Source organism: Trichomonas vaginalis, chromosome II (genome assembly GCF_026262505.1).
Source record: "Trichomonas vaginalis G3 chromosome II, whole genome shotgun sequence".
NCBI classification, from domain to species: Eukaryota; Parabasalia; order Trichomonadida; family Trichomonadidae; genus Trichomonas; species Trichomonas vaginalis.
Genome location: NC_067204.1, coordinates 24524390 through 24537432, shown reverse-complemented (window position 1 = coordinate 24537432; position 13043 = coordinate 24524390). Strand labels below are relative to the sequence as shown.

Sequence of the window (13043 nt, the reverse complement as noted above, 5' to 3'; positions counted from 1 at the left end):
AGTAATGAATTTTACAAATTCCAATTGAATAAACAGATTTTTGCATTATGCATTTGAGGAACCATCACTACTGTGATTTTGGCAACAAATAAAACTTTCTTAATTCTATCTGCGCTTCGAACCGATCAATGGCCATCAATGGCAAAAATTTTCTCACTGGAATTTGGACTAGTTTTTCAGTTTGAGCTATTAGAGAAGATATTGGTTAATAATTTCTCCGATGACGGGGTTTTTATCATTAAGAAATCTATATATATGCAATAAAAACATAATATTGGTATCAACATAATAACTAGATATAGTTTAATTTGAATAGCTTAAAATACATATGATAGCCAGAAAAATTATTTGATTAAACATAGATAAATGCTTTACTTTGAACTACTAAACAGATATAAAATGCTAGGCCATAATGAAAAAAATATATGAAAGTTAGACTTCGAAATTCTTTTCACTTATTGATCTTTCAGCTGCTTTATCTTTCTTAATCTTGAAATAGATCAGTCCTATTATAACGCCGATAACTATTATTACAATAATGGTAACTATAATAGGTACAACAATATTCTTTGAATTCTTATCTTTTAATCCCATTTCTTTTTGGTTAACTGGATCAAGACCTAGTTTATGCAATCTAGATCCTTTCTTAATTGAATAGTCTCCATTCTTGAAATCTGCAAAGTCTTCTTCTGTTGCATTGATATAGTTATTGACATAGACTTCTCCCATTGTTGATTTTCCGTCAACTTTTGTTTGAAGTAAAGTTAGATTACTTTTTGTATAAATGTGGCAATTATCGAATATATAAGCTGAAGGAGGAATTTTTGGAATTTCAACAGTATTATTCTTATAATAATTATCAATAACTGATAAGTTTGGATATGATGTAATATAAGGAGGTAGATTTCCTCTAATTTTGGGATCACCACGTATTTTATAGAACTTTGGTCTCAAAATTGGATGGAAGAAATCTGCCTGAGCAGCGGCTCTTGCATCAACCCAAATACCAATTCTTCCATTAACAATAATATTGTTTCGTACGTAGTAATCTCTTCCTCCTCCAAGGGCAATTGATCTATCGGAATTAACAACTATATTATGTGTAATAATTGCACCACTTTCAACATCATCCATGTAAATACCAAAATGCTCCATTCCTTCTTCATACAAATCATGTATATAATTGTATTTGATTGTGTTGTTTCTTGTTGTATAATCAACACCTGCATAGATAGCAGATTGTGGGTAAGGAGAATTAAGTAAATAAGCAAGCTCATTATATTCAAATAACATGTTATTTCCATCATAATAAATTCCCTGGCTTGGCCCATGATGGATATAGCAATGAGAAATGGTTACTCCAACACCATCTATTCTGAAAGCTTGTGTCATTCCATCCCTACTCATATTGCAAAACCAATAAACTTCTGTATTGTAAACAATTGAATTGGAATTCATGAGTGTTTTTCGATCACCTGCGTTACGAATGTCCACTCCAAAATGCATCACGTTATGAATTTTACAATTTTTAACTGTGAAATCATTAGTACTTGAAAATGATATTCCATTAAGACCAAGATTGAAAAGATGGCAATTTTCAATTAATACATTATCACAATTGTAGAAGCCAAGTGCATTTCCAGCTGAGCATTCGATACTTATATCTTTAATAACTATATCTGTTATAGATTTCGCAGCAATTATCGTATTATTGAAATTTGATAAAATTATTTCGGATTTTGAGGTAATTTTATCAAATGGATAAAAATATAGTATCTTTGTGTCTTGATCTATATAGAAGTCTCCTGGATATCTAAGTTCTTCGAAAATATTATAAAATACAACTTTGGCCCATTTATCAGCTGTTTGGGAATTTACTAAATAAACCTTGTGGTTGTTGTTATCTATTTTAGAGACTTTTCTATACAATCCTGTGTAGCCACTCCAATATCCCCAAGCCATGATATTTGGATGGAATTTCCATGTAAATATTCTACTGTCATTAAATTGTACACCGTTCTTGAGATTAACAGGATATGGACCTGGATCAGATGGTGAAATGTATTTTCCAAATCTTGGATAATGAGCAAGATTCATTTGTTGCTGATCAATATATAAGTTATTATGTGATGAGGATGTAGTAATATTGTATCCGATTTCATCAAATGGTAAAAAATTTGTAATTCCAAATTCGCTGAGATCAATTTGATAGATTTTCTCTCGTACACTTTCATCAAGTCTGCTAAGAACATTTTCATCTTTGACCTTTCGTGCATTTCCAAGTTTAATTCCACCAATTAAACGGACTTTACCTTTTCCATCGATTTTCGTGTGGTCATTTTTAATTATAATAGGCTCTGTGATAAAGTTCAAACCGGGTTTGAATGTAATTTCGTGATAATCTTCACAAGAACTGAGAAAAAGGAGGCAAAATAACATTTTGATCATATTTTTTTGTCTCTCTCAAATTGATAATGTTACCCGAACATAGAAATCATACATTGTTCTCGAATTCATCGTTACCATGTATATTCAGTCATGATTGTTTTTCAATTCAAATATAGAATTGAATCCGATTAATGCATTCGAAAATGTGTAATATCTAACAGGATTTTATTTACCAATTTTTATACTCATTCCAAATTTTGAATACCTTTTAAATTATTCTATGAGATTAAAAAACGAGATTGGGACAAAGTTGCAATTCGGCACTTTTTGTAAAAAAAATGGGGTCATACTCATAATGAATAGAGACTTATAGCCAAGTCTTGATATCATGCAGGGAGAATATACATTGATAAGCAATTATATTTTATAGTAGTAGTATTCAGAAATTCTTACAATTTACAATACAATTTTTCAAAAATGTGTTGTGCATGAAAATTCGGTTCACTTCACTTCTGACAAAAGTGACAAGTTTACATGGCAAAAAATAGTTTACATGGCAAAAATATATAGGGTATTTTTTTTAAAAGTAGTTATCTTTATATATAAAAATAAAACTTTTGATATATTTGAGTAAATGATTTATTAATTTATTTATTTATTTTTTTTAAATCAAATCATATAAATATATATATACATATAATAGTGAAATAGAACAAGAGATAATTATTGATGATTAAATTGTAGACGAGGATAAAAGTTTAGATAATTAATAAATTAGTGTGGAATCAGACAAATTTCGGGTTGTTTGGGAAGGAATTGTTGGCTATGATGTACTGATTCATGATCAGTACATCATAGCCAACAATTCCTTATACAAAGTTCAAAAACTTGGGTGCAATCAGTTCTGATTGCACCCAAGTTTTTGAACTTTCTCGAGGGAATGGAAGGGTAAGAGGTATATATTCATAATGTATACCTCTTACCCTTCCATTCCTTCGCAAACAGCGGGAAACTTTGTCTGAATGTTAAACTATTCAGACAAAGTTTCCCGCTGTTTGCGAAGGAATTGTTGGCTATGATGTACTGATTCATGATCAGTACATCATAGCCAACAATTCCTTATACAAAGTTCAAAAACTTGGGTGCAATCAGTTCTGATTGCACCCAAGTTTTTGAACTTTCTCGAGGGAATGGAAGGGTAAGAGGTATATATTCATAATGTATACCTCTTACCCTTCCATTCCCTCTCTGACAGCGGGAAACTTTGTCTGAATGTTAAACTATTCAGACAAATTTCGGGTTGTTTGGGAAGGAATTGTTGGCTATGATGTACTGATTCATGATCAGTACATCATAGCCAACAATTCCTTATACAAAGTTCAAAAACTTGGGTGCAATCAGTTCTGATTGCACCCAAGTTTTTGAACTTTCCATTAACAATTGTTCAATCACATTTATACAACCCAAATCTATACCAATCATACTCTTATTCATACATCATATTTTAAAAACTTTTTTGCAATATGATATATGTAAAGTGTCAAAAATGAATTGAACCGAATTTTCATGCATTACACAATTTTTCAAAAATGGATAAAGACTAATAGCCAAGTCTTGATATCATGCAGGGAGAATATACATAGATAAGCAATTATATTTTATAGTAGTAGTATTCAGAAATTCTTACAATTTACAATACAATTTTCAAAAATGGATAAAGACTAATAGCCAAGTCTTGATATCATGCAGGGAGAATATACATTGATAAGCAATTATATTTTATAGTAGTAGTATTCAGAAATTCTTACAATTTACAATACAATTTTCAAAAATGGATAAAGACTAATAGCCAAGTCTTGATATCATGCAGGGAGAATATACATTGATAAGCAATTATATTTTATAGTAGTAGTATTCAGAAATTCTTACAATTTACAATACAATTTTCAAAAATGGATAAAGACTAATAGCCAAGTCTTGATATCATGCAGGGAGACTCTCTACAAATACAAAAATTGATTATCATAAGGAAATACAAATTTATCAATTTTCATGTGAAAATTACATAAATTTGTTCTCCAATAAATAGCAATAATACTTTGAATGTTATATTAAGTAATATAGCTTCAGGTAAATAAGCTTACACTTCAAAAATATACTGTTTATTCATTAATTTTAAAAAAAGTCCAAATTATCTAATCTTGCTTACTCTTCCTTTAAACTTCTTTGTGCCAAATTTAATATTGCCTTCAAAGATGGAATAAGGACATTAGGTTCAATCCTTCGGCTTTCGACAATTTCCAAAATGTGTTGAATTAATTTCAAACATTCATCGTGTTTTGAAGCTCTTTGCTCAACAATCTGATTACCTGCCCTTGTAAGAATTCTTACTGCTCTATCTTCATTCAAAACATTAGCGACTTGAACCTTAATAATCGCATTTGGAATCACAACAGTGATGAGAGTTATGACGATATAAAAAAATATTTTATTATACTCATTCGAAATTAAAAATAATAAAATTTATATATATTAATTTCATTAAATCAAGGTTAAAAATCTCACCGGAAAAATAACCTCAGTGTGATAGATTTATCACCGGAAAAATTTACAATAAGGTTAATACCGAAAATATCGAAAAATCAACATTTAAGGTTAATTTAAGAGTATGCACTTTTGTCACCTACTCATTAAAAAACAATCTATTCTAATACCTTTCAATGGAGCTCTTTATATAAAATTTATTTGGAATTCAAGCGTTGTATCTATCTTTCACATTCCATATTGCTTGTTTACATTTTTTTATTGATAATTGATATTTCAATCTAAATTAATTTACATGAAATTACAGACACGCTCCTTTTCGTAGTGATTGAAAGGATGGAAATTGTTCATAGTATGTTTTCTTCTTATACGCCCAACAAACATATCATGTGATTTTTTGTCCGAATGAGTAGAATAAAGTTTGGTGATCTATAGTGTGAAGAGATATATTCATTACATTCTTTTATGCAAAAGTAAATAACCAAACTATTAACTTTTCGCTAAAATTTAGAAATTCAAACTTGGAAATTGAGTCATTTGATAGTAATAATATGTTTTTACTACATAAGTAGATTTCTTTATAGAAAAAACTCCGTTAGCCGCGAGTTCATAAACCAGTTTCTTCTCTAATAGCTCAAACTGAAAAACTAGTCCACTTTCGATTGAGAAAAAAAATTGACATTGATAATTGAATTTAAAGGTTTTTGCTTAACTTATATATATATTCACTACATTCCTTAGTTCATTACTTGTATATGAGCATTTAAAATAACCAAACTATTAACTTTTCGCTAAAATTTAGAAATTCAAACTTGGAAATTGAGTCATTTGATAGTAATAATATGTTTTTACTACATAAGTAGATTTCTTTATAGAAAAAACTCCGTTAGCCGCGAGTTCATAAACCAGTTTCTTCTCTAATAGCTCAAACTGAAAAACTAGTCCACTTTCGATTGAGAAAAAAAATTGACATTGATAATTGAATTTAAAGGTTTTTGCTTATCTTACTTTCATCGGAATATTGTTTAGGGTAGTTATTAGTATTTTTTATCTCAAATGTTATCAAATTCAAAATTTCAAATTTGATAAACATATTTCTGCATTATGTCTGATTTTAAATGAAATGAATTATCAGAGAGATATAGATTCTTATTAAAATAACTTTTTTTTAACAAAATATTTCAATATTATTTTTTTATCCATTATGTATAAACACATGTAAAGATCCGTCAGCACCGCCAATTGCGAAATAGCTAGTTTTCGCGTCGCTCGTTGTAGCTGTCGAGCAAATTGCGCTTTCTCCAAATTTTTCTCTTGAATAGACATCAGAGAAGACACAATCGTAAGGGGGATTAGAAGAATAAACTCTTACTTCTCTTGCCGTCGATGTTGTAATGTAGCATTCTCCATCAGATGTAATAGAGCAAGATTGTAAGTTTTTCTGTGATGCTTTGATCTCATGAATAATTTCTCCATCCTCCAAAGAGACAATTCGGAGGAATGAATCACCGGAAGTAACTGTCATAATATTATCAACGATATTAGAGATAGTTTCGATTGGATGATCAATCTTTATCTCCTTTTCAAGCTTGTTGCTATTAAATATGAGTATTTCGCCGTTCTGGCATGCGACTACGAAGCGATTTCCTTCAATCCATCTGCATTGAACGGGAAGAGACTTAACAGGGAGGTCCTCTGGCTGTGGGTTCTCACAAATGTTCCAGAGCTTGGCAGTTCCATCAGCAGAAACTGATACAACGCTAGTTCCATTTGTAGATACTCCCCAAACAGAGTCTTTATGGAAGTCGTACTCGTAAATTCTGTCGTGGCATACATGGCCACGTGTATCGTATAGAGCAACAGTAGCTTTCGGTAAGTCCCAATAACATATTGTTCCATCTACAGCTCCACTGAGCATATACTGTCTATTATTAGCTTCGTATTGCGCTAGACATAATACAGGAGTTGCATGGCCACGTAATGATGCGAAGTTAACTGGATTTTTCAGTTTCTTACCTTTAGAACTCGATGGTTCGCAATTTGTAAGTCGAATAGTACCATCATCACTTGCTGAAATGATAATTGGCATCGAATTGTAAAAGGCTAAAGCACGGATGGCATCTAAGTGAATATTTATCGAATGTTTGAAAAGCGCAGGAGCGCCTGAACCCGCAGATTTCTTGCTTGCGCCTTTTCGTAATTTCCTTTTCTTTTCTGTTGCCGGTGGTGGAGATTCTGGAAGAGGCTGCGGTGGAGGAGTCGAAATTTTAATTGGAGAAGGTTCTGGAAGAAGTTGAATTGGTTGTATTTCGATAAGTTTTGGAGCTTTCTGCTCGATATTACCTTTATCTATTATCATTGGAAGTGGTTCGATCTTATGTTGAATTTCTTGAGGTTGAGGTGGTGCCGGTTCTGGTTTCTTTTCTTCCGGTTCTTGTCCTTTGGCTATTGCAATCTTTCGCTTTAAGTCATCGATCTGTTTATTTAAAGAGGCTTCGCATAATTTAATTGCTCCATTTTGTCCCATGCATACTGCAATTTGATGCTGAAGCTGGTCACGCAATGCAATCCACTCTTCCTCCTTTTTGCGATGAAGAACGACGCGGGCAACGACGTCCTTATAAAGAGGCTGATTTTGCATTGCGATATTGAATTTATATTTTTTTTTCTGTCAATATCGGTGTAGAGCTAGAATAAATATTTCAAATTAAATATAACATGTATAAGCACCAAAGATGCTTAATATATCAAAATTAATGGATAATTGACATAATAATCTTGAAATTGAATCCATTTCACCTTTAAGATATGTGTTTTGATGAACAAAAGGATATTGATGTAAGGTTCCATGCCATTTATATTCATACGCATAGATATAACTCCTATTCATTCGATCAAAACAGGAAAATCTGAAATTTTTTAACTATGATAAAATAATAAAACACTCAAGGGGTAGGCCCATATGTTGTTATTGTTATTGGTTATAATATATATTTGCTTTAAAATGTATTATTAGTTGAATTTTATTATACTATTTGAAAATATCTCTAATTCCTATAGATGTAAGATAATGTATTTCTATGGATTAAATGAAATGTACCATAAATGAGTATAATTGTTAAAAAACAGTTGTAATTCAATCGAAATATAAGAAATCATGATTTTATATACAAACAGATAGAAATAACATAAGAGTATGTAGTGTTATGAAGTCTTGAATAAGGATTATTCTTTGACATATTAAATAATATAAAAATAACGCTAAAATTAGCATGATTTGAGTGAATTCTCAAACTTTTGTTCTTCTTCAATGAGCCAAGTGTCATCCTCTAATCCATAATATTCAGCATCAACTTTCTTCATTAATTCTTCTTTGGTAACTTTTTTCTTTGTAATTTCATCTTGTTTTCTTTGCTTTTCTTGCTCTATTAATTCTTTGACGCCAGGAAGTTGCCTAGCTCGACCGAAATATTGATATTGATTAAGATTAGTATTTAAGATATCTCCATTAGGTGTGGCCACACCAACTTTTGAGTAATCAATGCCTCCTAATTCAATTATGCGTAATTCCCATCTTCTAATTTTTTGTAATTCTTGATTGCAATAATCGTTTAAATATCTTGTCTCATCGTCAGGTAAAGGCTCCGTGTATAATCTTTCGATGTGATCTTTAAGTTCTTTTGCAAGATAATTTCTCCATTTTTCTGCTTCAGCTAATGTGAGAACTGTCCCTGGATCTTTTGGCATTTCCCAATAATGGGCGAACTTCTCCTCTCTTCGTAATCGAACCCATCGGTTCAAAAGGTCATTTCTCATTTCACATGGTCTCATTTTGTTATTTTGACAAAAATAATTTGGGATTCATTTCATGTGAATTCTCATACCTAATGAATAGTTCATTCTGGTATTAAATGATGTAAATATGCATAGCCTACACGCTGATGAGAAAGAGGTTCTTAATATTTAAAATGCAGATTCTTTCATTATATGTTTCATCTAGGCATTTGTATAAGTAATGCTTACTGATAGTATAGCGAAATTGAGTATGTATCTAATCTAAATGTACACAAATGGAACATTATTTCAATTTTGATTAAAATCATACTTGATAATTATGTGGTGATATGAAAACGCTTTTGATCGGACTTGAAATTCAAAAGGAATGTATTGAGTGGAAGAAAAGTCAATAGATACCATTTGATATTTAATATTAATAAATCAGAAACTAATATCCATTTGAACATGAATTCTTACATCAATTGATTTTCAAAAAGACCTTTGAAATAAGCTTATGTGGATAATAATTTCATTTTGCAAAGTCTAATATAATCGTAATTTCTTTGAAAACTGTGGTATTTAGCTTTGCACATATTAAAGATGTTAATTTTATTCTTTTTTTAAAAGTAATAAAAATTGAATGGATTTTACGGTTTGGTCTGGCCTTTTTAGGAATGAAAGCACAGCGTTGCACAAAAGTCCGCCGCATCATCGAGACAGGCCTCTTCTATGCCGAACTTAACGAGCTCCTCACACGTGAACTCACAAAGGAAGGCTATGGTGGCTGCGAAGTTCGCCAAACACCAACACGCACAGAAATCATCATCAAGGCTGCCAACACAAAGGAATTCGTTGACAACCACGGCCGCCGTCTCCAGGAAGTCCGCATGATGATCCAGAAGCGCTGGCGCCTTAAGGAAGACTCCCTTGAGATCTTCATCGACCGTATCCAGCGTAAGGGTCTCTCCGCTCTCAACCAGCTCGAGTCCCTCCGCTACAAGCTTATCGCTCGTATCCCAGCTCGTCGTGCTGCCTACTCCATCATCCGCTTTGTTATGGATGCTGGTGCTCGTGGCTGCGAAGTCGCTATTTCTGGTAAGCTCCGTGGTGCCCGTGCTTCCACATCCAAGTATAAAGAGGGCTACATGGTCAAGTCTGGTGATGTTACAAAGCAGTTCGTCACACAGGCTGTCGGCCACATCCCAATGAAGCAGGCTACAATCGGTATCCGCGTCCTCATCATGCTCGCTCAGGACCCATCCGGCATCTCTGGTCCAAAGGAGTCCCAGCCAGATGTCATCAAGGTTCATGAAGCTAAGGACTAAATTTATTGGATTTAGAGCAAATCCTATTATAAATTTATTCAATTTTTCCACATTATTTAGTTTTTAACCTTCAATTTCAGATATTTGATTTTTTATATTAAATCTAAGACATAAAAAACATACTCAGATTGATTAAAAGATATGTGTGTGTCATATTCCGTATTTTATCAAATTTGTTTATTCAATTACATGATTGTTGTCTTCTCTTACTTTGAGTGGATAGTTGCTTAGTTAAATAACGCGAAATTATATTTGACTGTTTTATTTTAATTCGGATGTTTGATGATGCTTCCATCTGGTTTGAAATCAATTCTTCGAAATACATTTCAAACTAGAAAAGAATGTTTTGAATAATTGATAACTATCAATTCTTGAGCCCCTTTTGTTGTGAGTTATTGAAAAGAAGCTCATAATTATGTGCTTATTTGTCTAATTTATTATGATTTTGGTTTTAGATTGTGTTTGGAAAGCGTAAATCGTTCAAATAATACAAATGTTACTTGATCTATCTACTTTTGTCTTTGGAATATTGATATTCATGTGCTAGACATTCAAATCTAATATGATTTTTTTTTATTTTAGTGATGTGTCACTTTTAAAAAATGTGGGGATTGTCAGAGTATAAGGCAGATTTAGAGCAAATCAATAATGCAAACTATACAAACCTCAATGTCTTTTCTAAGGTTCAACCAGGTGATGAAGAGCTCCTTCATCGCTATCATTTCATCAAAGTTTTATCATTTTTCAAGAGAAATGACTTCACAGAGCTTACAAACCATTCCAATATGTATTTAGATTCTATTTATGAATACATGGACAAGTGGAATGAGGAGTATCTTGATCCTGGATTCCCTGCACCACCATTTGACTTTATGCTCTTAGTAATGATGACAAGTACAAATGGTGATGATACATTTAACAAGTTTATGAGACTATTCAGACATTATTCGAAAGTTCTAGCTTATCTGAAAACACAAAATCAACAAAGACAGATTCTCCTGACAGATAAAACAAAAACAGATGAATTTTACATGACAGTTGGTAACGCTGTTTTAGTTGTCCATGGCAGATTAAACTACATCGCTGAAAATATCGTTGCAATTCTTCATTCCACCAGAAAGTACTCGATAATTACAAGTTTCCTTAATGAATTTATGCCACCTGACCAAGTTAATGATGATGAAACGCTCTCCTGCTTCGGCAGAGTTCTGATTTCGATTGGAGACAGAAGTCTTGCTGATAAATACTTCGAAAAGGTTCTTAACCCAGCTCTGAAGACTATCAATAAAGGATACTATCAATTCTTCGATGGAAACTTCGCTGAAGCTGCGAAATCTCTTACTGGAAATTTAGCACCATCAAATGAAGCATGCAACTACTACATGGGAGATTTCAAGACCGATATTTCTGAAAATTCAAATAGTTCGGCCACGCCAAAAAAGCCAACTCCAGAATCTTTGACAAGATGGCCTTTGCCACCATTGCAAGCATAAGATAATAATTTAACTGTAAATAAATCATCTATTATTGTTATTTTAACTATTTTTATTAAATAAATTCGATTTTTGAAAATTAAAATTTGAAATTTACAATCAAACACTTGAAAAATCAGTACCATCTCTATATGCATATCCAATTTGTAAATAAGTCACATGATTGCTATATTTTAAAATTATTACATAGATGATGAGAGATTTCAGATTGCTTTCTGAATAATTCACAACAATTTCAATGGCAACAAACTACAATTTCATGAAAAAATATATTTAATGGCGTCTTCAATTCGTGTTGATAGTGTCTTAATGCTAAAGGAACATTTCTTCTCAATTTTGAGATTGTATTCATTGATTAAAAAACCTCAAAATCTTGCTATATGAAGAGCATAAGAGAATGCTGTCTAAAGCGCTATGTACTCGCAGAGATTAGTATCTATGGTAAATATATTTATTGAATGAATGCAATGCTGTATCCTTGGAAAATAGAATTTTAGAGTCCTCAAAAAAATTTTAAAAAACTATAAAGATTTTTGTTCAATCAGTTTAAACATCTAAAATTTATTTCTTGTATCCTAGTGTCATTAAAATTCTCTTGAATATAAATGCATCAAACTATATAGTTTTTTTCAAAATGCTCAAAATATTTTTCGAACTTATAAACAAGTATAATTAAGGATTCATAATTGTTAGGATCTTCTGATAACCTTGTCTTCTCATACTTGGAGGAGAAAGTGACTTGGTTTTGTTACATATATTTTTATTCTCATCAGGGTGTTCGATGATACTTCCATCTGGTTTGAAATCAATCTTTCGGAATTTAATTTCTTTAGAAAAGAATGTTTTGTATAATTGATAATAATCAATTCTTGAACCAGAATTGTGTAATGAAATAAGACCAAAATAAAATAAATCACGTGTTTGAAGTGATTTCTCTGTATAAACGTTGTCAAAATGTGGAACTCGACCTAAAGGAATCTTTGAAATTTCATTAAGGCTGGGTTTATAAAAGTAAGGGCAATCTTTTATATATTCTGTTTTTACAACTTCAAATGGAGGCTTTTCAAAACTAATCCGCGAAGTAAAAAATCTTAAAACCTCAAGTAAACTTGTGGCTTCATGCATATTCAAATGTATAACAAAACAACCATAATACTTTTCGATAGATGGACCTGACTTGTAAATAACGATAACTTCGTTTAATTTTTCTGGATCTTTATGAACGGCAAACGGAGCGTATGCTTTGTAAATTATGACCTCATAATGATGCTTTTTTTCAACTTCCTTTATTAAATCTGATAATTCATTCTTAATATAATTGCTGAAGTATGCTATAAGGTATGGATTAGAAACATATGAACAATCCGGGGATAGATCAGGCCAATACTTGTAGAATTTTGGAAGATATTCATTATTGATTGTTTTGTCGGAGCACTGGAATGGATGTAACTTATCATATTCAAGCATGATAAAAATGAAAAAATTTTGTCTATTCAATTAATACGGTTTGACACTT

General features: G+C 31.6%; 6 protein-coding genes across 6 annotated transcripts, besides 4 other annotated features; 2 read left to right on the top strand and 4 right to left on the bottom strand.

The window, feature by feature from the left end:
- Positions 1-432: 432 nt before the first annotated feature.
- Positions 433-2448, bottom strand: TVAGG3_0602870 (secreted protein-related family; the record flags this gene model as incomplete). The annotated part of the gene is made up of 1 exon (XM_001580766.1): positions 433-2448. The coding sequence occupies one exon, from the start codon at positions 2446-2448 to the stop codon at positions 433-435; it is 2016 nt and encodes a 671-aa protein (XP_001580816.1).
- Positions 2449-2683: 235 nt separating this feature from the next.
- Positions 2684-2868: a mobile genetic element.
- A 305-nt stretch (positions 2869-3173) lies between these two features.
- Positions 3174-3833: a mobile genetic element.
- Positions 3834-3963: 130 nt separating this feature from the next.
- Positions 3964-4863: a mobile genetic element.
- A 3-nt stretch (positions 4864-4866) lies between these two features.
- Positions 4867-5077: a mobile genetic element.
- A 651-nt stretch (positions 5078-5728) lies between these two features.
- Positions 5729-7586, bottom strand: TVAGG3_0602820 (armadillo repeat domain binding; the record flags this gene model as incomplete). The annotated part of the gene is made up of 1 exon (XM_001580765.1): positions 6128-7573. The coding sequence occupies one exon, from the start codon at positions 7571-7573 to the stop codon at positions 6128-6130; it is 1446 nt and encodes a 481-aa protein (XP_001580815.1).
- A 506-nt stretch (positions 7587-8092) lies between these two features.
- TVAGG3_0602810 (nuclear protein, SKIP-related family) lies at positions 8093-8886 on the bottom strand (the record flags this gene model as incomplete). Its single annotated transcript, XM_001580764.2, has 1 exon — positions 8200-8763. One exon carries the CDS (start codon positions 8761-8763, stop codon positions 8200-8202), a length of 564 nt encoding a protein of 187 aa, XP_001580814.1.
- A 412-nt stretch (positions 8887-9298) lies between these two features.
- On the top strand, positions 9299-10103 carry TVAGG3_0602800 (Chain D Ribosomal Protein S3; the record flags this gene model as incomplete). The annotated part of the gene is made up of 1 exon (XM_001580763.2): positions 9384-10034. One exon carries the CDS (start codon positions 9384-9386, stop codon positions 10032-10034), a length of 651 nt encoding a protein of 216 aa, XP_001580813.1.
- A 521-nt stretch (positions 10104-10624) lies between these two features.
- On the top strand, positions 10625-11554 carry TVAGG3_0602790 (uncharacterized protein; the record flags this gene model as incomplete). Its single annotated transcript, XM_001580762.1, has 1 exon — positions 10637-11527. The coding sequence occupies one exon, from the start codon at positions 10637-10639 to the stop codon at positions 11525-11527; it is 891 nt and encodes a 296-aa protein (XP_001580812.1).
- Positions 11555-12199: 645 nt separating this feature from the next.
- On the bottom strand, positions 12200-12994 carry TVAGG3_0602780 (uncharacterized protein; the record flags this gene model as incomplete). The annotated part of the gene is made up of 1 exon (XM_001580761.1): positions 12200-12994. The coding sequence occupies one exon, from the start codon at positions 12992-12994 to the stop codon at positions 12200-12202; it is 795 nt and encodes a 264-aa protein (XP_001580811.1).
- Between the last annotated feature and the right edge of the window lie 49 nt (positions 12995-13043).